Raw genomic sequence first — 21,806 nt, 5'->3', positions numbered from 1 at the left:
GAATGGTCGCATAACTGAGATACATTAAAATTGCAGTGCATAAAGGAGAAGCAGAACGAGAAGATTCAGAAATAACAGAGAGGGGAAATATTAATGAAACAAGAAGGTTGAGATTCACGCAAAATGTTGTGTTAACGCAGGTCATTAGTCAGCACTATTTTATAGGCTTGCAGCCGAACCGAGAGAGCTAATAGGGCGCAACTTCTGTTGAGTATTTGTTCTATTCTTTCTATCTTGCTGTTATTTCACCACCATCCTGGCCACCAACCAGCCTAGGCCATCAACCAGCTCTCATCTCACACCTCCACCTCGGCTAAGCCCATTATGCCAGAGGCTCTCCCTGCAAAGCCTTTCCAGCTTTGACACACAAAGTGATACATTGCCCAATCCCAATAAGCCAGAGCAGAGACCTCAAATCAGAAAACTTCGGGTTGGTATTGCTGATGTAGACGGCGGTGTACACCACCCTGCTCACAACATACCCTGCACTCAATCCATTGAGGGTGCTTGAGGAGAGTCCAGCGAGATTGCCGGCAACGACGGCAGCTGCGAAGAACCCTAGATTTTCGAACCCGTTTTGTTGCGCTCCTTTAATGCGGGTGAAGCGGTCTTTGGTCTAAAAGGGGTGAGTTTGGTGCCACTGGAAGGGACCAGACTTGAAGATGAGGACATACGGCTTGATCAATTGTCTGGTCCTTTTCTAGGACGGACATGTAGTTTCGAGGAGATGTTTTGTCGGCTGTGTAGTACAGCGTCGAATACACATGCGGGACGAAAGCAACGAACCATGCTGCCGGGATCTGATTAAAAAGTCAGCCGAAATCCATTATCAAAAATTTATTCGTATACCGAGAAGAGAGAGTAGTTATCTTTGATGGACGACATGTTGAAATAGCCGAGAAGGTATTTGCTGTGAAGCTGTTGAATTTCGATTAGGTTTGAATGAGATGCAAAGATCAGCGAACAGAGAAAGAGATATATGTGTCATTTTGAATAGATGCAAATCGTCCCAAATTTGAGATTAGTGATCGTAAACGCTGTGGAGTAAGACCCTCTCACAATCACTAATCGTCCCACCCTGCTAACGCACGTACGGGACACAGTCACGTGCTTGTTGTCAAGTGACAAAACTGTTGTGCTGTGCCTTAAGATTAGCTAAAAAGCGAGAAGTCAAAACAAGAAGTGATTTGACAGATCTTGCTCAGGATGCTCAGGGTGCTCAGGGTGCTCAGGTTACGGAGTACGTCGACTTCTCCTCTGAGATCATTTTCCTCCAATCATCCAAGCAACGCTTTCAAGATCCAAGGAAGAAGCAATACCTGTACGAGAATGAAAAAGGTTATGATGCAGATGGTTAGGATGAGGAATAGGAAGAAGAGGGGGAGCTGGTGGAGAACCGCCGTGTACCTTCCCAACGGACCAAAGTTTCCTCGTAAAATTAGAGAATCAGTCAAGAACATTGCTGTTCACCTCTCCCTCACTCACCTCAAATACCCCATCAGTGCGGAGGACAAGCTAACTGGCCAGTATCGGTCCTGGAGCGCGTTCATTGCCAATCAGCCAGTCCAAATCATGAGTAATCTAAATGAGCAAACAAGGAGGTGAAAAAGGAGGGTGCCTTTCTTGATAGCATGGCCTATCAAATCCACAAGGAATTCAGAAACACCAACAACCTCTACGCTGTCGTCCCCGAGGTAAAGCAGCAGCAGGTTCTCCCAGTTCGATCCCATTATGAGTACAATCGATTTCGGTATCCCAGACTGGGGGAAAGAGGTTTTCCTTCCGTGGACAGCAGCAGCTGAAGGAGAGCTCATTTATAGCTGGAAGCAGTTTGCGATGATTGAGGTGATGATGCGTATCTGGGCCAGTGATCATGTCCGGGGAAATAGAAACCTATGGCGTCAATTTAAGAGAAAAAGCTCCGGGCTTCCCAAGCTGGAGCTGGTCTTCGCCGACTACGAGGGTCGTGGGCAGGCGATTCCCTGGGATGGTATGAGGAAAGGATCTTGGATGTACAGCAAAGCCGTGGCAGATTGGAGAGGACTTCATTGTACAAGGACTGAAAGGAACATTCAGAGCAATTTGGATATCACATTGTACGAAAATACTTGGAACATTGGATATGGAGAGGGCTTGATTGTACGAGAACTGAGCGGAACATTGGTAATGGAGGGGACTAGATTGTACGAGAACAGGCTTGAACATTTTGAGCCTGGTGAGAATTGTATGGTACAAGAAATTCCGAAACAATGGAGAGCTAGAGTGGGAGAACTAAATGTCTCTGCCCCACTTAGTACATTGAAAGCTGGAGAGACACCAGGTACTCACAGAGCACCCTTTCAGGGCTGGATTGACAACTGTATAGCAACAAAGGCTTCACAAACTAAAGACAAGAAAGACAGAAATACTGTTAAGTAAGCACAACAAAGGACCACTTAAACATGAGTACAGGCACCCTCCCAAATCTCAAAAAGCAGAAAGTGCACCGACCAGCCCCTTGGCTTCAGGTCAACCCTCAGAAGACCTTCTCTCTGGCTGCTTGTCAGAATTTCCACAATGCTCCAACTCAAACTCAAACTCAAACACCCAGGCTCTGGACCCGGTAGAAGCGTCTTCTCCATTCGTTGGTCTTCAATTTACCCTCTTTCCGAAATTCCCTCCAGAACTTCGACACATGTCTGGCATCATGCTCTTGGGCAGCAACTCCGCATTGTACCTCTCCACATCCAATACCCAGTCTCCTCATTCCCGAACCAACGATGGCAACCGACCGCGAGAGCTTCAAGGGAGGCGAGAGAAGAAGCGAGCAAGTACTTGGGCGTGTTCAAGCAAGTTGATCAACATACGAGAGACGAAGATTTCCAAGGTGCGATTCGTCAAGACATGGACACTAAGATCGGTCTAGATCTATCCAATGACATCTTCATGCTGCAGATGATGGGCCAGAACTCTAAGCCACCTGATCTGTACCAGAAAGAAGCATATGATAAAGTGCGGAACTGGTACGACCGTACGAGCGCGAAAATCGATGAGTGATCCATACCGGAAGACTTCCACCATTCGGTCTGAACTTATTCAAGCCCACAAAATCCCTGTCACGCCCTATGGGCGAACGAGAAATCGGAAGATTCGAAATCGGGGTTTCAGCGGGCCCAGTCCTACCCTCGAATTCTCGCCTTCTGATACAGTAATGCTGAAGGATAGAGTCTCCATCGATCAATTCAAGAGCCCAGGGGCCGGGTGTGGAGAGTGCACTTGCGTCGATGCAATATCGGGGGGATAGAAAGGGGCGGGCAGCAGGTTTCGGAGTTCAACAAGAGCAGGGCAAATCAACATCAAGTAACACAAGAAGCAAGCGAGCAAACAAGGAAGCAATCGAGGACGAAACAGAGTCTCCATTGACGGCCATAACGCCTTGCATGGTAACAAGCCTACCACCCGGCCCGTTCGCATGATGTGAATCCACCCATGAATACAGTTCTCATCCTCATCCATTCATCTCTTGTTTTCCCATTCCCATTTTCTCCGAGCTCCAAGCAAGCAGTCCGTGAAGGATATCGTCCACAGGATACCAAGAATCTCGTTCGTAGAACTCCCAACAGACAGGCGCTCAATAAAAGCTCTCCACCATTGTATCCTTCAGACTCGTCTTAATATTCCCTGGTCCCTGGCCCTCACCCAACCTAAACACACTCTCCACAACACTCAGCTCCGTCGCTGTAGTATCGAGCCCAGTAACTGCAAGCCAATCGTTAACTACCATACCGGCGCCCACCACACTTGATCCCCGATTAACACTACCTGCCACAAGCGGGACTTGTAATAAACTCGAAAGCTCGTCTTGATCTTGGATAGAGGTCTTTGGGTGCACGATGCCGCCTTGGTTCGAGAGAGCCATGTAGGAACCGACCAGAACGTTGTCCGCAATCGTTTGTCGGAAAACTTCAACGCCGAGCACGTCGGCGATTATTTCTTCGGTTTCACGCTCGAGATCGGGGTGGACGAGGGCGACGTGGTCATTGGAGACGATGACGTTGCCGAGGGCGGAGAGGCGTTCTTCTATTCTCTTGGAGGATGTCAGCCACTGGCTTCCTCTTCCTCGCATTTGCTGTGATATTGGATTGCGGAGCGGGAGGTATACCTGTATCTTCACTTCATCGGGTAGTGAATTGCGTAGATGTTGGAGTTCTTGGTCTGTTGTGCTGGTTGGTACTAAGAGGCCTTTTCGGTTTCTGCGCAGGAATCCGTCATCAGCACCTGCCATCTCATTCCTTCTTAACTTGTGTGTAGACGTACCCAGCTGTCAACCGGCCGATAATCCTCGTACCCGCAATTGTCGCATGGCAGATGGGAATGACATCCTGCAGCTCTGCTTCGAATACACTGTTCTCGTCAGCCTCTGCTCCTTACCCTGCCCCCTCCTCTGTTCACTCTCCCCTCCCTCTCCAGCTCTAACGGGTGTGCAAAGGGTAAGCACAAACATACCTATAGAAATTCTCACTAGCACCCACAGCAACCAACGCATAACTATTCGTCAACGTCGAGAATACACCGACCCTGCATCTTATTAGCCTCTACTATATCATCCTCTTTCTCTCCCCCCTCCTTCGTCTCTCTGTCCTGGGCGTAGAAAGCCTATCGTGGGGCACGGCGCAATGAGGGGCAAATCCCTCTTGGGTTCACTCACTCATTGGAATTCTCAAATTGTGCTCGTACCGCCATGATGTCTTCTTTCTCAATAGTCCTCTTGCGTATTCTCTGTTTCTGAATAAAGTAAAGTAAAGTAAAGTAAAAGGTTTGTATGCCTGGTAGAGTGCGCAAAAGAGAGACTGTCGTACTTGTTATGATGGAGTTGTAAATTCTGCGATGCGACTTTGCTTTATGATTGCGGCAAGCGAGGGGCAGCGGCGCTAGCAGGGGTTTTGACGACGCTAAACTGTAGTGACTCAGGCCTGAAGATTTGGGAAGCGGAGGGAGGACGAGGCGCAATGAATGACGGAGAATGAGTCGAAAGCTGTCTATGAGGATGTGCCGTGCTGGATGCTGGGCGGCTCGGGGAAAGTAAGGTTGGCGGAGTGACGGGGGCACTGTTATTGGGGCTGAGGAAGCGCGGATGAGAGAGAGGCTTCGGGGAAGGGGAGTCATATCAGCACCGAGGGCGCATCACAGGGACACTGGAGAGTTGTTGTGGCTTTCATTGTCCGGGGTACCTATGGCAGAATCGAAGAAAGTCCTTCTCCACTTCTTCCAGCCGGTACACATAAAACAAGGCTATACAGTTGGAGAGCTCGGGAATGCCCTCACGAGAGCACCACATTTGAATCAAGATTCCTTTCTGCGTATTTTCTGCATGGTTTCGTCTCTTCTGTTAAATCTTTGAGGGTTTGTTTACAATCCTCCGGAGAAAACAAGTTGTTTGATTTAAAACATGGGAACAAGCGTTTCTGTATCCCTTTTTCAGCTCCTTCGGGGTGTGGGAGCGGCTGTTTCCATGCAGTATCGGAGTTCGGCGTGGATGTTGTTTTGCAAGTGCTCAAGACATTGAAACATCAGCAGCTGAGAGTTTTGGACGGTGGCTTGCGGAACACAGCTTTCCTGGCCTCGGCTTCCGACTTGAGGTGAACACGGAGTGCAGGTCGTGGGCACAGTGTACGAGTCACATCAAAAACATTGAGTATACATCTGGACGCTTTCCCTTCATTTCTAACGTGGCACGGATAACTTTGATAACCCTTGAAGAGAAGAAAGTCCCAAGACGTGCTTGGCCCAGCTCGATAGTTGCAATACTGTAAATACTGGACTGCCTGTCATCAACGTAATAGTCCTCGTCTTACATTCATTCCACTACAATCTAATATGGTCGTTGGAGAACGGGATATCATTTAGGGATCAACCAAGGGCATCCTTGACATTGGCCAGGTCAACCAGGGGCTTCATGGGTAGTTCGGCAGTCCCAAGACTCTAATGAGGGTCGGGAAAGAGGGGCGGGGTTGGCCAGTCACAGCAGGAACCTTGGAAGGACATCTACCCTCCTCCACAGGTATAAAAGCGGGCCTTCCCTCCCATTTCCAGGCCAACCGACTTTCCTCAGAACCGCCCGTCTCTATGTTCCTGGTACTGGCTGGCGTCGTGCCGGTGGTGGGGACGGGTACTGAGCTGGGCGGCGTTCCCAATGACGGCCAGGCCTGGCTAATACGGGGCAGATGAGGCCGGCTCGGAATCTCAATGCTTCTCCAAAGCCAGCTTCTTTTCCTTCTTGTCAAAATCTATACTTCTGTCAAGTACGTTTTTCCTGTCAAAGCCCTTGGGTCGCTGGTTTCTGAACGACTGACTGACTGACTGCAAAAGCTCTAGTCCCTCATTCGCAGATCTTGGAAACGGCAGTCTCGCAGGTGCTCATTGTAGTACGCCACTACGGTCGGGTTCCCGTCCTCGACGAGAGGCACCAGCTTGAATTACAGCAGCATCAGTAAGTCGGTTTACAGATCTGTGAGGAGTTCGTGGTGATTTTATAGTCGTGCGGAAAGGTCTGGTCTGGGGGCCTGCCAGGAGCTTGATACATTGATATTTCCTAGGAGCGCTCGGTGTACGAGATTCTTGGCCGGCTAGACTCGTTACTGCTTAGGGTTTCTTGAGGAGGCTTCTCGCTGAGATGTTGGACAAAGCACAATGGATCACTGTAAGAGATGCACTTGCAGCATTGGAAAAATAGATTCACGGTATTCCCCTCCTGTGGACTTGGAATATGTTGCATATTTTTGAATTTACATTGTGAGAATCAAACTTTAATAACACCTCTTCTAACATCCAACTCTCAAGTTGGTGGGAGATTCTCGTCAAGGAGTCGAGCCTCGGTATTGAGACCAGCATACAAATTCCAACCCCAAGCATCCATCTATCTCTTTTGTCGAAGTTCAACTTGTTGTCAATGAGGTTGCAGCCGTCAATTACTATCATTCTTTGATCACAAGCGCGTGTGATGCTTGGTATGTCCTATGTCTTGACGACACCGTGCTTCTGTACCGCGGTGTGGGTTGGCACGTGGTGGGATGGTAGCGTGCGTCGTGGCGGTGTACGGGTCCATCGGAAGCACTGGATTTCCTGGAAGAACGTGGTGAGACGGGTGATTGTGATGGTCATATTGAAAATTTTGAAAACAGAGAACAAGGTGGCCGCTGTATACTATACATAGCATGTAAAAACTTGTGGGCCTCAAAGAGAGAGGTGGCGGTTTTGAAGAGGACGAGATTATAAGATTACCAGCGACTTCAGGAACTTTGGAAGTGAGTAGAATTATATATCAGATCCAGTACTGAGAACAACGTTGGGACCGAACGTACAAGTTACATTAAGAACTTTGGAAGCGCACTGTAGCAAACGGTATGCATTAGGTCAGGAATTTGGAAAGGAATCGGTTCGAATTATACAAGTCACATTGGGGGCTTTGAGATGGATGTGCCCTGGGGGGAAATTATACAAGTCACATGACGAACTATGGAACCAGCATTTGATTCATATATACAGTGGAAAGCTATTCTATTTTACATTTTGGAATGTCCCGGGGAACAGTAACATGTTGAAATCTAATACCATCGTGGCGGAGGAGGGGGAGGAGGAGGAGGACCACGGTTCTGAGGAGGCGCTGGGCGGAGCTCGCGGTGCCGGCTACCACCAGCGGTGGGCGGAGCGGGGCCGGGACGAGGGGCGGCGACGGGTCCTCCTTGGTATTGTGCTCCAAGTGGAGGATACATCGAGGTATACTGTGGAGCAGGAGCAGGCGCAGGTAGAAGTTGCTGCATGCCGTATTGAGCTGGAGGTAAAGCGTAGGTCATCGGACCGGGGAGTTGTGGGTGAATTATGGCTGCATCGGCAAGCCGATCTAATTCACCTCTGGGAGCAGGTGGCGGAGGAACAGGCGCATAGGGAGTCCTATAGGTCCTATCACGAACCGGGTCGTAGCGTTGAGGTGTTGGCGGATTCACACGGGCGGGTGGTGGTGGTGGGCTGAACTGCGCGTGGTGAGCTGCAACAGCGGCTTGTCTTGCATCCTCCTGTCTGATTGCCTCAGCTCGTTCAACAGCGCTGATCAAGGTCGGATCGATGATTTGAGGCGGTTCCGGTACTTCAGGCTCGACTGGCTCAGGTGGAAGTTCCAGGTCGCCGCTCTTTGCGAGTACTCCTCGCACCTTCATGTTGTGGACGACCGTCTCAAATTTTTGATCAGCCTTAGCCATCCATTGAGATCGGGTAGTAAGGAAAACCTCTCGAGCACGATCAGTGTCGGGGCGTGGGTCCTGGATGAACATGACCGGGTTGGTGTCCTTGAGAGGAGCCTTCCAATCATTGACTGGTTCATCCGGATTCAGTGAATCTGGCAAAGCGAGGCCGAACTTGGGGTGTAGCTTGTGCTTCTCGACAAGTGTCTGATCAAGATCCTCAGGATCGTTCTTGGCCGCATTGCATTGGTGGATATTCTGGTCGTGATAGAACTTTCTCGGGTTGGCTGAAGTCTGGCCATATCTATGGTTGGGGTTGTCCTTCTTGGATTTGGTGATGCGGTTACCGATCTCGATTTCGTCATACTTGACTGGAGGGGGACCGACAATTCTGTTATTGTGTTTTGCTGACAATCGAGGGACCTGGAAACCAAATGCATCAAGTGGTTGAGCTTGGGCATCGTCGTCGTCAAACTGCTCATCAGCTGCAGCTCCGGCTGAGGCGCCAGTAGCCTTCGGTGAGCCAGAGTTAGCATCGCCCTCATCTCCAGAAGATTCGGGGCTTTGATCCTGGTCATTCTTCGAGGCGTTTGCAGCGGTTGACTCTGCCTCGGGCTCGCCCCCAGCAAGATTTTTGCTCTTCGTCTTGCCCCACTTCCTCTTCGCATCTCGTGCGATCTTGTCTGCTTTGCGCTGTTTCCAGTCCTTCTCATACTTTTGCTTCTCCTCTGAGGTTTTGGCCGCCCACCAATTGGCTGGGTGCTGCTCAAAGTAGTTGTCTCCTTCGGCAAATTTTGCTGCCGGATCAGCTTTTGTTGGCTGGAATCTTGTTAGACAGGCATCGAAGTATGAGAGAAAAGGAGGGCATACCACTGCGAAAGGTCCAAGACCAACATCAGGAATAATCTGTTCAACTGGGTCGAGTGTCTTGACAACTCTTCCGTCCTCCTGTAGTTTGTTAGCATGTTCAAATCAATGAGATCGGGATACTTACTCCTCCGGAAAATGGTATCTCATCGAGTTTGCTAGGTTTGGCACCTTGATGGTAGACATAGAGAGCATGCTCTTTGATCCGGGTTTCATAAAGAGCGAGCGTCTCATCAACGAAATTCTGTTGATCTGATCAGAAAACAGTCGAGAAAATGGGTGGGAACAGCTTACGAAGAGTCTAACTCTTTCATAGTCATCGTTTGTTTCCTTCTGGAAATGCAAGTAGGCCATCTTGCGGTCGTACTCTTGCTGGAGATTGAGAAGGTGCTGATCGTAATTTTGCTTGAGCGTATTCTGAACCCTTTCAAACTCAGGGAGAGTTTCGTGATACTTCGGATCGTTCGTGAGTCTGGTCAAGCTCTTCTCGGACAGGACGCTGAGAGCAGCCCGTTGGATCTGGGCGATTGCTGCGTACTGATTCTTCAACTCTTGTTTGCGATCGTAGAGTGAACGGATTGCGGGAGGCGCGATGTTTCTGGCTCGACCACGACCGCGGCCTCTGCCTCGAATTCCACCACGGCCCTTTGCAATGGGAGTAGAAGCAGCGTTGGGGGTGTTGTGGCCGCTGAGTGCCGAAGCACCTCGCCCACCACGACCACCTCGGCCTCGTCCACGACCGCCACGACCGCCGCGACCTCTGCCTCCTCTGCCCCCTCTGCCCCCTCGTCCTCGATAACCTCCTCGGCCACGAGTGACAGGCGCAATAACTTGAGAAACTACAGATTCTTCGGGAATAACAAGTGGCTCCTCCCAGCCGACTGACTTGGCCGGGGATGCGCCTTCATCAACAGCAGAAGAACCACTTGGGCTATCGACTGTGAGTTCGGGAATTTCAGAAATTTCAGGCAAAACTGGAGATTGTGACTCAGGTTCCGTTGGAGTAGTTGATTTTGAGGTTTTGACAGGCTGTTGAATTGAATTCGATGACGAGCGACGCTTCTTGGCGGTTGGCAGCTTGGGCTCCGAGGCTTCGGCCGATTTTTGCGACGGGCTGGAAGAAGGGTTTTGCGAGTCGCCATTTGTACTGATATCGCCAGATTTGCGCTTCGATGATCTCGTACCGTAGGTAGATGAAGTTTTGGTGGTGATCTCCTTTGGAGGACCTGCTCCTGCAGGGGTCTCGTGACGTGCCGGGGCCATCTTGAAAGACGACGCCCAGCGATGAACGGGAGAAGTTACAAGAACGTATGAGGGATTAAATGAAGTTATGAAGAATTCAGCGATTGTGTCTCCGTGCAGGAGACGATGGGGGTTTGATAGTGAGTGTGCGCAGAGGTTGTTGATTGGGGACAGGGTGTGAGGCGGACGAAAAAGTGTGTTGTTTGATGAAGAAGGTGGCAGGGCCAGCGAACGAAGATCGGAGAGCCGTGAATCGTGTGGTCGAACAATAGGATCAATCGCGCTGATCGTGCGAAAGAAGATTCCGTATTGTTGAAGGTCGAGACAATATGTCCGACGTTGAATGAATGAAAAAGTCGACAATAGCAAGAAATGGATTAGAAGGTCTCAGACCAGCAATCGATTTTCGAAGCGAGCTTTGGCCCAAGATTGGCGGCCGCTGATTGGCTGCAGGCACCGACCGGCCCGTGGAAGGATCATGGAACCTTCCAACACAAGTGTGCTGCAATGAGGGAAATTGTGGAAGAGCCTTCGAGGATGGCTTGTTTCGTGCTGGAGGAGATGGAATTATTCTGTTCTGGCGAAATAGATAAAATAGATAAATTAGACCCTCATTTAGAGATGATGTCGTCGCAGATATGCTCCAATTCACCTGCAGTCAGTGCATCTTGCTGTGATTTGGCCACTTCTTCCTCGATCGGCGTCCGCAAGGAGCAAGAATGGCTCTAGTGTAACTCCGGATTGATTATGTGAGAGGTGCTGGGCTGCCTGGCAAATTATAAGTGATGACTGTGTCATGCAATGTAGGGGTGAGGCAGGAGAGCTGGTTCTGGATTACTTTGCAGCCAGTCAATCGTAATCACAAACTGCCGGCCATGTAACAACCATCTTCGCGACCAAAGAATGTTCTATTGTCTTGAAAAATTAATGGAAGATGCTATTTGATCTACAGTCTACTTTATTTTGATGCTGCCATTGAGCTTCTTCGTGTTTGAGGGACGCTGGGATGCCCCATTCTCTCCTGCGGCATCGAAACCATTCTAGGAAATCAAGGGAAGTTTTTAAAACTCCGAAAAGTTGACAGCCATCAAAGAATACCTTATCTAGAATCGTGAATAGGTTTTGGTACATTGGCTAAGCCGTGGGGAGCGATATTGATGATCTCCTTCGTGGTGATTCTGCTTATGAGCAAGGTTTCAGAGGTAACCTTATCCTGCAGCCTCTGGAGGCATCAACCCACATCTTGTCGAAAAAAGCCTCGAGAAGTTCGGCATATATCCAATGGTGTTTATTCAATCTTGGTAAAGTTATGGCAACGAACAGAAAACTCTCCCTAGATTTTCCAGACGATCTTTCCAGCCTGGGATGATGTCCTGGCCAAATCCATCAAGCACCTGAATGCGCATCCCTTCCAAATGCAAGAGAACCAAAGAAATTGTCTTCTCGAGGCTTTATGCAATATATCAAACACCACCGACTTTCGAAGAGGACCACGTCGTCGAGATTTCGAATTCAATGGCTGTGGTGATGCCCATGTGTCGGGTTTCAAGCCGAAAGCCTGGAACCTCCAAGTTTCCCAGCTTCAATGGTAGCACCGAATCTCCAAACCGCTCCATTAATCCTTGTGTGTGTCTCTTTGGAGCCCTCGATGTGGTAACCTCCTCAATAGCACATGTGGCACTACGGACTTCTATGCCTTCGAGTAGGTGGAGCGACATCGTTGGAGCGCAGCCAAGACCTCCAGCCAACGAGACCTCAAAACCTCCTCATCAATTCCTCAGTCCTCCGCAACATATGTATCTATCTAGATCAAGTGCTCGATAGGCTGGCGCTCACTCGATAACGCATTCTTCATTGTTGAGTAAGCATTTGTTTCAATTAAAGGTTGGACTTGCCACTTGCTTATGCGGGTGCTGGATCGAGGACTTTGTTCGAGCTTCACCTTCGATGAAAATGCTGAGATATTCCTAGCAAGACGATGTCAGTAACTCCTAATATATTGGGGAAAATTTGACAAACCGACAAAGAGCTGAGTCGTGGCATGGAAGCACCGAAGTGTAGTGCGCTGCTGGACGGACAGTACTGCCGAACAGATCGAGGACTGGAAATATTTATTCGGAGTTCAGGAAAAGACGGTGACCGTTGATTTGTCAATCAGCAAGTCCTCTCCTTTCTCGAGATGGTGAAACCTACCTTACTGTTAACATGTTGTCTTTGGTAAAGTCGTCTGGTGGTGGGCCGCTGTCGGAGCTGGACATACAAAGTCCTTCCAGAATGAACTTCAACATCACCAATTCACATTGCATTCATTCTGCCAAGCTCTCACAGACATCGGCGGGTCTTGATATGGGTGGAACAGCGAAAAGGTAGAGCTTCTTTTTATTTTATTTTATTTTATTTTATTTGCTTGAGGATTTCTATGTTTTCCAAATCTGTGGAAACCTTGCGGCAGAAGTTCCAGAGAGCAGCAACCTTGATAAACAATTGCTAATTACATCTATAGTATCCATCCAATACGGTCTCCTAGATAATTCGACATACAGTCCATTCAGCACGTCAATTGCCCTTGGACAGCCGTTCATCTGGGCCTAGAGCTGATATCTAGCTGCGCTCAGCTGCAAGTTCGAAGTAAACACCTACTCATCAAATCTCACTCGCCTCCTCTTTCATCCATTCAGATCAAAGAGTTATACGCTCTGCATATCTATATACTCCAGGCAATAGAAGCCAGACGTCCCCAAGAACAAATTCGAAACCCAGCTCTTTGAGCTCATACCTGCTCACCTCAACAGCAGACCAAACCAAAGGCACACCAAGACCTGCCCTGTCTCCCCCTATCAATACCCAGAGCAACAAAAGGACTTACACGTACCTCGAATAGCTTACCCAAGCAACAGACGAAGACACTCTTCTCCCTGAACAAGAAGTTCTCCCTCCCGAAATCACCCACGCCCGCTTCTGCTTCGCACCCGGAGCGAACGCTTCTCGAAGCCACAACATCTTGCTTCTTCTGCAACCTGAAGATTACAAAGTCCTACATAGACAACTTCCTGTCCACGTCACAAGTAAGAAGACCCTCTCCTCCATCAGCCAAGTCCTCCTTCTCTGACCAGGTCCACAATCCGCAGCTAACACCTCATATCTGCAGCACCCTAACCACTTCATCATCCTTTCTCTCAACACCGCAGCCTTCCTATTTTGTATCAATCCCCAAGGTGCCACCCCGTCCTCCTCTTTCATCGCCTTGCAAAACTTCGACTGCAATCCGACTCGTTCCCACCATAGACCGATAACTACACAAACGTCAATCCAGCCTGCCCCACACTCCTCACTCTCCCACAGATTTTCCCCTCCTTCAAGCTCCCCTTTCTTTTTGAGCTTCAAGCTCCAAGCCCCCAAGGCGTCTTTGTACCACCACCACGTCCCTGCTTGCGTAACACCTCGTTCCCCAAATCAAGCCATCAAACCATACGCTTTCCCCTGCCGCACCCAAAAATAGCACCGGTTCTCGACAAACAACGGAACCGTATCTATTTCGAGCTCCAGGCTCCACAATATTGAATTTTGGCTTGCTTGCTTCTTTCCCCCCCCAACGCCCGATCCTCACCCCAGGAGAAAAAAAATGTCACCTAAAAATGTCTCAGCCTTGCATGACACATGCACACGAGAACAAGGGATCCCCTGCTACCCAACCTCCCACTTACCATTTCATTCCCCTCCAGCTCTTTCTTTTTGCTGCGAGAAGGCGAGCAAAGCCCGATCTCGATCTCGTTCAATATCAAAAATGAAGAACAGGGAACGTGTCACGTGATAATGGCACAGCGTCTGAAGACCACCAAATTTGCATTACGGAACATTGCTGCTGCATATTCCGATTCCCTCTGGCTCACTCCACTGGTCTCCATCCGCTTCGGTATGTACAGGCGCTGCGCTTCCCCTTCTCATCGGCACCATGCACCTAACGCATCCTCGCTGCAGATAAAGCCCCTCAAAGCCAGAAGGAACCCCCCACCATTTTCGTCTTCCCTTTTGTCTTTGCGTTTTGGTGAGAATTTCAGTTCGTTACATGCATGATCCATCCATCCTCAATCATCTACCTCCAAGGTAAAGGCCAGGCATCCTTCACTCAGTCCTCCAGTCCTTTAAGGAGGATCAATGTACCCCACCCACCAGCGCAAAAGTCAAGGTTCAGCAATATGAGGTCGCTAGAGTAGAGAAATGAAAAAGAAGCCAATCAATCCGAGAAATGAAAGAGAGACAATGCCCGGGAAACCCGTGTATGCGTGTGTTTGTGAGATGCGGTGTTTATTGCAGGTCCTCGTCATCCGGTTGGTCGAAGAGGAAGTTGGCGGCCAGCTCTTCGTTCTTGTCACAGGCGAAGTAGGCTTGGATTGCTTGGTCGCGGGGGAAACCGAGGAGACATAACTTTCATTGTTGTTAGTTGACATCAATCTTTGAAGGGAATGGAGGGGTTAGGGGACATACTCGCTCAATAGCAGCACGTTCTTCTTCCGTCACGCTGATAGCTTGGGCTCCCGGTGGGAGCGGAGCATCATTATCACCGTCCTCACTCAACAGCTGCAGGAACTGCTCAGGATGTTGTCCGATCAGCTGTGCCAATTGTGGGTTACCAGCGCCGACTTGTTGGAGGATAGGCTCGAGCATTTGGGGTTGTTGTTGCACGACTTGGCGGAGTTGTTGGAATTGAGGGTTGTTGCGGAGGAAGTCGAGGTTGCCCAGTCCACCACCGGCTGCTGCTGCTGCGGCAGCTGCTCCTCCTGCTCCGAAGAGATTTCCTGCTCCTCCACGAGCGGCTGCACCGCGTCCTCCTCCACCGGCTGCGGCTGCGGCCTCGAAAAGATTGACGGGTTCTTCACCACCTTCACCACCTTCCGCAGCAGGTGCAGCGGGGGATGGAGATGCGGCTTGAGCACCAGCAGGCGGGGCAGCTTGTCTTTGTTCTTGTTGTAGTCCTTCTGGGATGCCCTGAGAACGAGTCAGAATAGGCCTAAAAATAGATCAAGCAACTTACGGTCAAGAGGTACTCAATAGCTCGCTCAGAATTATAAAACGCAGCACGCATAGCAGCATCGATCTGTGATCTCTCAAACCCCATACTCTCCATCTCTGCGATTTGTGCAGCACGCTCAGCACCCATCGCAAGGCCTGAGGTTGCAGGACCTGAAGGGGAGGCAGCTGTCGTAGGACCAGAGCCAGCGGGCGTAGGAGTGGCGGGGACAGCATTTGTAGAGGAAGATGTTGACTGACTCGGCGCGGCAGGGGGAGCAGGTGTCGATGCAACAGCCGGAGCTGGGGTGGACGGGGCAGCTTTTGAAGAGGAGGCTGCAGATGCTGGGGGAGCCTTAGGCTGATTTACCAGTCAGAAAGAGCATGAAGCCGGAGGAGAGAAGAGCATACCTTTTGGATCATGCAGACAATGAAACCCTTCTCCTCAATCTTGTAGGACTCGACAGTGTTGGCATCTTGCAGGATCTTGCCTAGATGTCTGTAAGCAAGGCGTCCAGCGGGGTCAACTTTAGCAAACAAACCTGAATAGATCAGCTTTTGGTGCGCAGCCTCCCATCCCTTTTCCTTTGCAATTTTTTCCTTCACATCGGAGATCTATTCCCTCCATTGTCAGCATGTTTTTCTTCTGACATGGGTCCATCACCAGGTGGCCAAATGTTGGGAAAAGAGGTCGAGGGTGCGAGGTTGGGAATGCATACCAGCTCGGAGGGCTCAGCTTCGATGACGAACTTTTGCTGCTTCAAATCCTGAGAGTGCAGAAGAGTGTCAGTATGCGCCCACCTAGGTAGAGGAGTTGAAGGCATCAGAGGTGGGAGGCAAACTTACCTTGAAGGTGAGCTTCATGGCTGCGACTGGACAGCTCTTGCGCTGCGACAGTACCGTTTAGATGGCTTTGTCTGTAACTGGAGATGTCTCTTTCCTCGTATTGAGTGTTGGCGGATCTGCGTCGGCGTCGGGTTGGTGTTGCGAAGGCTTGAAGTTGTCTTGAGGTGGCGGAGAAAGGCAGAGCTTGAGTGGAATAAGGTAACAGAGGCTGGTCCGTGCCCACTAACTACGCGAAAGAAGGCAAGGCATCAAGGACCACGAATTCTTCAGCCTCCTCCACTCATCTCTCAGCCAATGAATGTATTTCTATGCACGTGCATTCTACCCTTCTCTGCTATGCCAGCAGCTTCTTCCTCGTCATCTCACATCATCCTTAAGGCTTTCTACGGAGTCGTTCGCCTCGGCCGATTCGGGATCTCCCAAAGCGGGGTGTGCTCTCAGCCTTGTGAACATCCAATGCCAATGCACGATATGAGAACAGCACTCTACGGCCATCGCAGTAGGCCGGTGATGCGCTTCTGATCGACTTGCCCCAGCCAGGAGATCGTTGTCAACGCTGGAGCTCTGACAGCATGCCTGGATGCACTTCATCTACTGAATCAAGTAACCCCTAGAGACTATCGAATCCAGTGATGACGACTGGAACAGTGTCTCGTCGTTTAGAAACTCAGCGCACTCTCTCCGCGTTCTGCGTTGATTTTTCGTCTTTTCCCAACCATTCAGACAGCTTGACTCGGAGACTCCAGACGCCTGCTCGCTCCATCAACCAAGTCTCAACATCCTACTGGGTTGAGGGCATTCGAAGGTTCTATTGTCAATATAAGCAATTCTTTAGCCCAAGCCTCTTTCTTGCAATGGTTTTGGGCTTATCGCGTTAACAATCGCACGCATGCATCTCGTCACATGCGAAAAAATTGACCGTGTCAAGTTTCAAGTCTTTCTTTAGGCACTAAGGTATATATTGTATCATCAAACGCCACGCTAACATCAATGGTATCAGTCATCGTACATGAGAAGGAGATTCGTGAAGGCGTCGAGCCATCATCTCTCATCAAGAGATCTCTATGCCTCCCCATCCTCTCCGAGCATACCCAGTCCAGCCTGGGTCTTTTTCCTCGAATTGTAGCCTCCCATGCTACTCCTTGGCCCTCCATTCAGAATGAAGTCCGGAATGGGAGGTGTCAAGGTCCTCTCCCCACCGACCTCTTCTAACCGCTCCAACTCTTCCCTCCCCTCTCGTTCCTCCCTCTCCTGCATCGCACGTCGAATACTATCCAAGCTCGCACTGGGGACCAACGGACTTGATGGCAGGCTTCCACTTCGCATTCGGTGAAGTGATCGAATACTCTGAGGATCCGAAATTACCTGCCCTGCTCCAGGGGCTGCGGTCACAATCGTTCCTGGAGTAGCTGCCGGAGGAGGAGTGGGTGAGTCGGTTCGGAAGAGGGGATGGATGTGAGCCTCGTGGTTGCTCTCTGTCGGACTCGACTGCCGCACAGACCTTGGCATTTCCCTGGAGCTGTTGGCGGGGCTGTAACTTCGACTCCTTTTCCTCGCCTTTGGAGGCTCCAAGTCGAGAGGGAAACCAGGACTTGCACTTCTACTCGTTGTAGGACTGGCTGGAATGGTCTCGAGAAATCGTTGGGGAGTTGGCGACGCCGATTCAACAGCTTGTCGCGATTGCGCATCCACACCAGATGTATCCCAAGAGTCAAAGCCATCCTCTACAGATATGCTTCTTTCGCGGTGGTTGGATTCAATGGATGGTGGCCGATGATGAGTTTTGTGGCTATGCTGGATCAATTTGGTCTTCGAGTTGATTGGTCGGACAACTTGGGACCAGGAAGACCGGAAAGACGACACAGTATCAGAGCCAGCTCGGGATCGACCGCTGGAAGGAGGAGGAGATCTCGACTCCATCGATGGTGTTCCACGATGGCTGTGGTTCGCTTGGGCACTTGAAGCCCCCTGTCTTGACGACTCTTGCATCTCTGGGAAAGCTTCGCTTGGTGCTCCAATATGGTAAGGTTGGATTTGTTGCTGGAAATCTTTCCGTTGGATGATGACCATGCAGATGATGAACACAGCCTGGGAGAGCAGAGAAATTGCCCAGCCGATGAAAGCTCCAGTGACCAAGCTCTGGGTGGATGAATGGATGATCCTCTTCGGGGGATTAGCCTGCTGATTCCTCATGATCCCCAGCAGCACTGCTGAAGCGACGGCAGACAGAGTACCGAACACTCCCGCAAATCCAGCCAACAAGTATGTGTGTTGTCTGCCATGTCCGAAATCTTGAATGTGTGCTCCGTTACGATACCGGATCTGCCTGGCCAGCAGTAGTAATAACAGAGCAACCGCAATCGAATTGAGTACCGACGCGACTATGGCCACCACATTGGCCTTGGCCGCGGAAGAACTTTGAGACAGGGTAACGGCGAATATGATGTCGAAAGTTAACATGACGGCCCCACTCGACACCGCCAATGCGCCGAGCCCCAACGGCAGCCCACGAGAGATCCCCATCGCGACGCAATGATGAATTGGTGTTAGGGATAATGAGATAGTATGACGCGTTCGCGTAGGACAGAATCCGAGAAGGGCGACAGGTATATAAAAGTTTTGGCGCAATTGGAGTTCGGAAAGGCGTCGATGGGGAGTTCAAACGAGTGACGAAAAGCAAACAATGTCTTCAAGCCCCGACCACAGCCCCACGAGAATTGATGGCTTGACGGCTGTCTCTCTAAGACTCAGCGTCGATCCGTCCAGCGAGTACCCTTCACTCTTCCCCAAGTTTTCGAGGTCTTACAAGCCGTGCCAGTGCTGCTTGCTTGTACGTCGATGTCTTAGTCTGTTCATCCCACTTAGCACAACCTCACCGATTCCAGTCAGTTTGCTGAATCGGTTTCGTTCCGGGAACCGGCTAGAGTTCACCGGGAGCCGCTGTTGGGCTGGTCGCAGCTGATGAGACGCCGCAGCTTGAAGCCGCCTACATCAATCCCCGGATACGTACAGGACACAGAGCTACACCGCGGGGCAGTGATTGGAAACTGACGGTTTGCAACAGGTCTGAAAATCGGCCGCAGCGACGATGATGGCGATCGATAATAGATAGGGTGAATGCAACGAATGGTTTGCCGTGTTGCCGGATGATATGGTGCGGGTTTTCCAGACCCGCGGGGTTCTGCCTCGTGGGCCGTGTAGTGGGCTGTAGATTTGTTTATATAAAACTGCCAGCCGAGTCGGCAGCGTGATGATTCGGCAACGACCCCAGACACAACCTGGCGGTCAGCAAGGAGCTGCAATTCGACGTGAAGCGAACGAAACCCGAATGTCGCAGCTCGAAGTCGATGCCGGGTGCTGGATGCTGGATGCGCGATGATGGACACGCGAGGGGAAGGAGGAGGCCTGGAGGATGCTGGTGACGAGGGGATCTGGCGTGTAATAAGTTTTCTGCTTATTTTCTTACTTCCCGGTCGAGGCTCAACGAACGCGTCGCGCGTGTCCGAACTGCGCACCCGCTGCCGACGATGCAAACCCCGGCACTTCCTTCCAACTTCCAACTTCCAAGCAAGCAAACTTTCGCTCAGACGGGGGGGACCTGGAGGTCTGATACTTCCTTGGATCCTGGCGCCGGAAGGTGTATAATCCTACTTGGTAAGATTAAAAAGCAACCCGCGGCGTGCCAATTGGCAAGATTCCCGAGCGTAGGGCGGGGCGGGGGGGGTCTTTTAGCCAGTCGCGAGGATTGTTCTGTAGCCGTGCCACTGGTACGAAAGCTGCGCGCTGCGGGCTGGGGATTGGGCCCGAGGAATTCAATGTTCTCTGGCGTGGGCTCGACAGGTCGCGTTCGTGACTGCTGGTTCGTCTTAACCTATCGGCGGCGAGAGGGCGGAAATATATATAGTGCGTAGGTAGAGCTGAATCAAGAAGCACCGAAGAAGGCTGGGCACGAAGAGGGTTCGAAACGAAGGGTCAAGAGCCAGACAGGCGCCCCGGCGACCATACGAACCTTATGTTCATATAAGTAACTGTCTGAAAAATAATCGTTCCGGGTAGTGGGGCACGGCAATATTTGAACGGTCTGTTCGCCTTTGTTTTGATCTGCTCAGTCCCGTTCTCGACGCTGAGCTGTGCTGGCACTGCTGCGCTGTGTGGAGCTGTCTGTGTTGGGCTCTCGGGGCATTCCCTGCCATGTACTTCGTAATTCACGGTAGCACAGCAGCGCGTTGAGGAATATTGGCCGATTATTCCTCTCCAGCAGCGCTCCTCCTTGCCCTTTTGCGTGCCAGTTTCCATTCCCAGGGTTTTGACACCTTGTTGGGAAGATGGGGCAGCCCCCCTTCTCGCCCACCCAAAAGTAGGGGATGGATGGGGCTGAAATTATATAAATTTTAGGGGGGCTTGAATACGTTTAATATCGTAAAATAAAATAATCCACTCCGCCGGCTTGGGTGCATATGAGGCATCATGTGACCTATAGCCAATCAGGAACCTGAGGCTTGCTCCATTTACCTACTGCGGTTTCGTGTTTCCTGCTCCAAACAATCAAAACCTAATCCCCCCCATTAATTTACTCCCCTCCACGTGACGAATCATGCAACGATTTATAGGTACGCTCTTTTAAACAGTTGCTTGACGCGATACAATATTTGGCGGACTTTTGATTGTTATATAATTACGCCGGGACTTGATTCTTTATATAATCGTGATAATTTTTACAAAGGTATGCATCTCCTAAGGGTCCCCTAAAGTTAAACATCCACTACTGTACTTGCGCAAGCCCCCCCCCCCCCCCCCCCCCCCAGGAGAAAATGATGTTGGGCCCATCCCGGTCTGTGCTAGCAGGGCAGAGCAGGCAAGGCAGGGCAGGCAAGGCACAGGCACGCCTTCACGCGATCGCTGTCTATCCTTGCGCAATCGCTGGGGAGGGGAGGGGACGGGGTAGGGGCATGCGATTGGCGCGGTGATCGCAGCCCTGTCCTCTGAAACCCGCCTTTTCAATCTTTCGAAAAAATCGGGGCGGCGCGGTTTGAGATCTGGGCGCACGCTGCGATTCGAGAAGAAAATAATCCCCGTTTCTCCGGGGGCAGCACCAATAATGCCGAAGTTTGGAGATCTGGAATAATGATAGTATGAGAAAGCATTGGCTACCTAAATTACCTACCTTTTCTAACGTTTCGCGCTGGCTGGCTGGCTGGCTGGCTCGTAAGGAAGGGAGGAAGGATGACTGGACGAAACCGTTGAGGCGGGTTACGGAGCCGAGGATGAGGACGAGGACGTTGGAGTGGAGGGCGGAAAACTCTCTTTCTGACATCGCATCGCCCATCACGAGCGAGAGTGAGGGATGCCTTGTCGAGCCGGCGGCAGGCAAGTGGGCCCCCTCTCTCTCATTTCCTGTGCAGGCGTGTGCGCGCAAGGAAGACCGCTGGGAACAGAAAGGAAAGCCAAAAAAAAATTTACTAACGGGGAGGGAAGGGCTGAGATGACGCAGCTTTTTTCCAATCTTCCAGACAATTCTGAGGCTCAGAGATCAAACCAGGACGCGCGATTTACACGGACGATGAATGGGGGTTGGCAGGTTGTCGGCACAATGCTCGTGAACGTGGGAAGGGAGGGAAGAAGGGAGGA

General features: G+C 50.7%; 5 protein-coding genes across 5 annotated transcripts; all 5 read right to left on the bottom strand.

The window, feature by feature from the left end:
• Nucleotides 1–196: 196 nt before the first annotated feature.
• On the bottom strand, nt 197–904 carry K444DRAFT_607048 (uncharacterized protein). The gene is made up of 2 exons (XM_024879101.1): nt 675–904; nt 197–616 (listed from the first exon to the last, which is right to left on the bottom strand). The coding sequence occupies exons 1-2, from the start codon at nt 711–713 to the stop codon at nt 323–325; spliced, it is 333 nt and encodes a 110-aa protein (XP_024743631.1). The 5' UTR covers nt 714–904; the 3' UTR covers nt 197–322.
• Nucleotides 905–3,375: 2,471 nt separating this feature from the next.
• K444DRAFT_607045 (translation initiation factor 6) lies at nt 3,376–4,841 on the bottom strand. The gene is made up of 5 exons (XM_024879100.1): nt 4,688–4,841; nt 4,486–4,557; nt 4,297–4,383; nt 4,142–4,232; nt 3,376–4,066 (listed from the first exon to the last, which is right to left on the bottom strand). Exons 1-5 carry the CDS (start codon nt 4,720–4,722, stop codon nt 3,611–3,613), a joined length of 741 nt encoding a protein of 246 aa, XP_024743630.1. The 5' UTR covers nt 4,723–4,841; the 3' UTR covers nt 3,376–3,610.
• A 2,660-nt stretch (nt 4,842–7,501) lies between these two features.
• Nucleotides 7,502–10,685, bottom strand: K444DRAFT_658981 (uncharacterized protein). Its single transcript, XM_024886317.1, has 4 exons — nt 9,378–10,685; nt 9,211–9,327; nt 9,087–9,164; nt 7,502–9,035 (listed from the first exon to the last, which is right to left on the bottom strand). The coding sequence occupies exons 1-4, from the start codon at nt 10,344–10,346 to the stop codon at nt 7,584–7,586; spliced, it is 2,616 nt and encodes an 871-aa protein (XP_024743629.1). The 5' UTR covers nt 10,347–10,685; the 3' UTR covers nt 7,502–7,583.
• Nucleotides 10,686–14,630: 3,945 nt separating this feature from the next.
• Nucleotides 14,631–16,196, bottom strand: K444DRAFT_639766 (UV excision repair protein Rad23; the record flags this gene model as incomplete). Its single annotated transcript, XM_024884415.1, has 7 exons — nt 14,631–14,750; nt 14,811–15,311; nt 15,358–15,693; nt 15,744–15,823; nt 15,875–15,947; nt 16,052–16,099; nt 16,179–16,196. The coding sequence occupies 7 exons, from the start codon at nt 16,194–16,196 to the stop codon at nt 14,631–14,633; spliced, it is 1,176 nt and encodes a 391-aa protein (XP_024743628.1).
• Nucleotides 16,197–17,273: 1,077 nt separating this feature from the next.
• K444DRAFT_484556 (uncharacterized protein) lies at nt 17,274–18,701 on the bottom strand (the record flags this gene model as incomplete). Its single annotated transcript, XM_024873076.1, has 1 exon — nt 17,274–18,701. A coding segment is annotated over one exon (1,428 nt), but the record flags the coding sequence as incomplete, so codon positions are not given.
• Nucleotides 18,702–21,806: the final 3,105 nt, after the last annotated feature.

The sequence above is a fragment of the Hyaloscypha bicolor genome (assembly GCF_002865645.1).
Source record: "Hyaloscypha bicolor E unplaced genomic scaffold K444scaffold_13, whole genome shotgun sequence".
NCBI classification, from domain to species: domain Eukaryota; kingdom Fungi; phylum Ascomycota; class Leotiomycetes; order Helotiales; family Hyaloscyphaceae; genus Hyaloscypha; species Hyaloscypha bicolor.
Note: the sequence above shows the minus strand (reverse complement) of the source record. Positions and strands in the feature narration are given on the sequence as shown.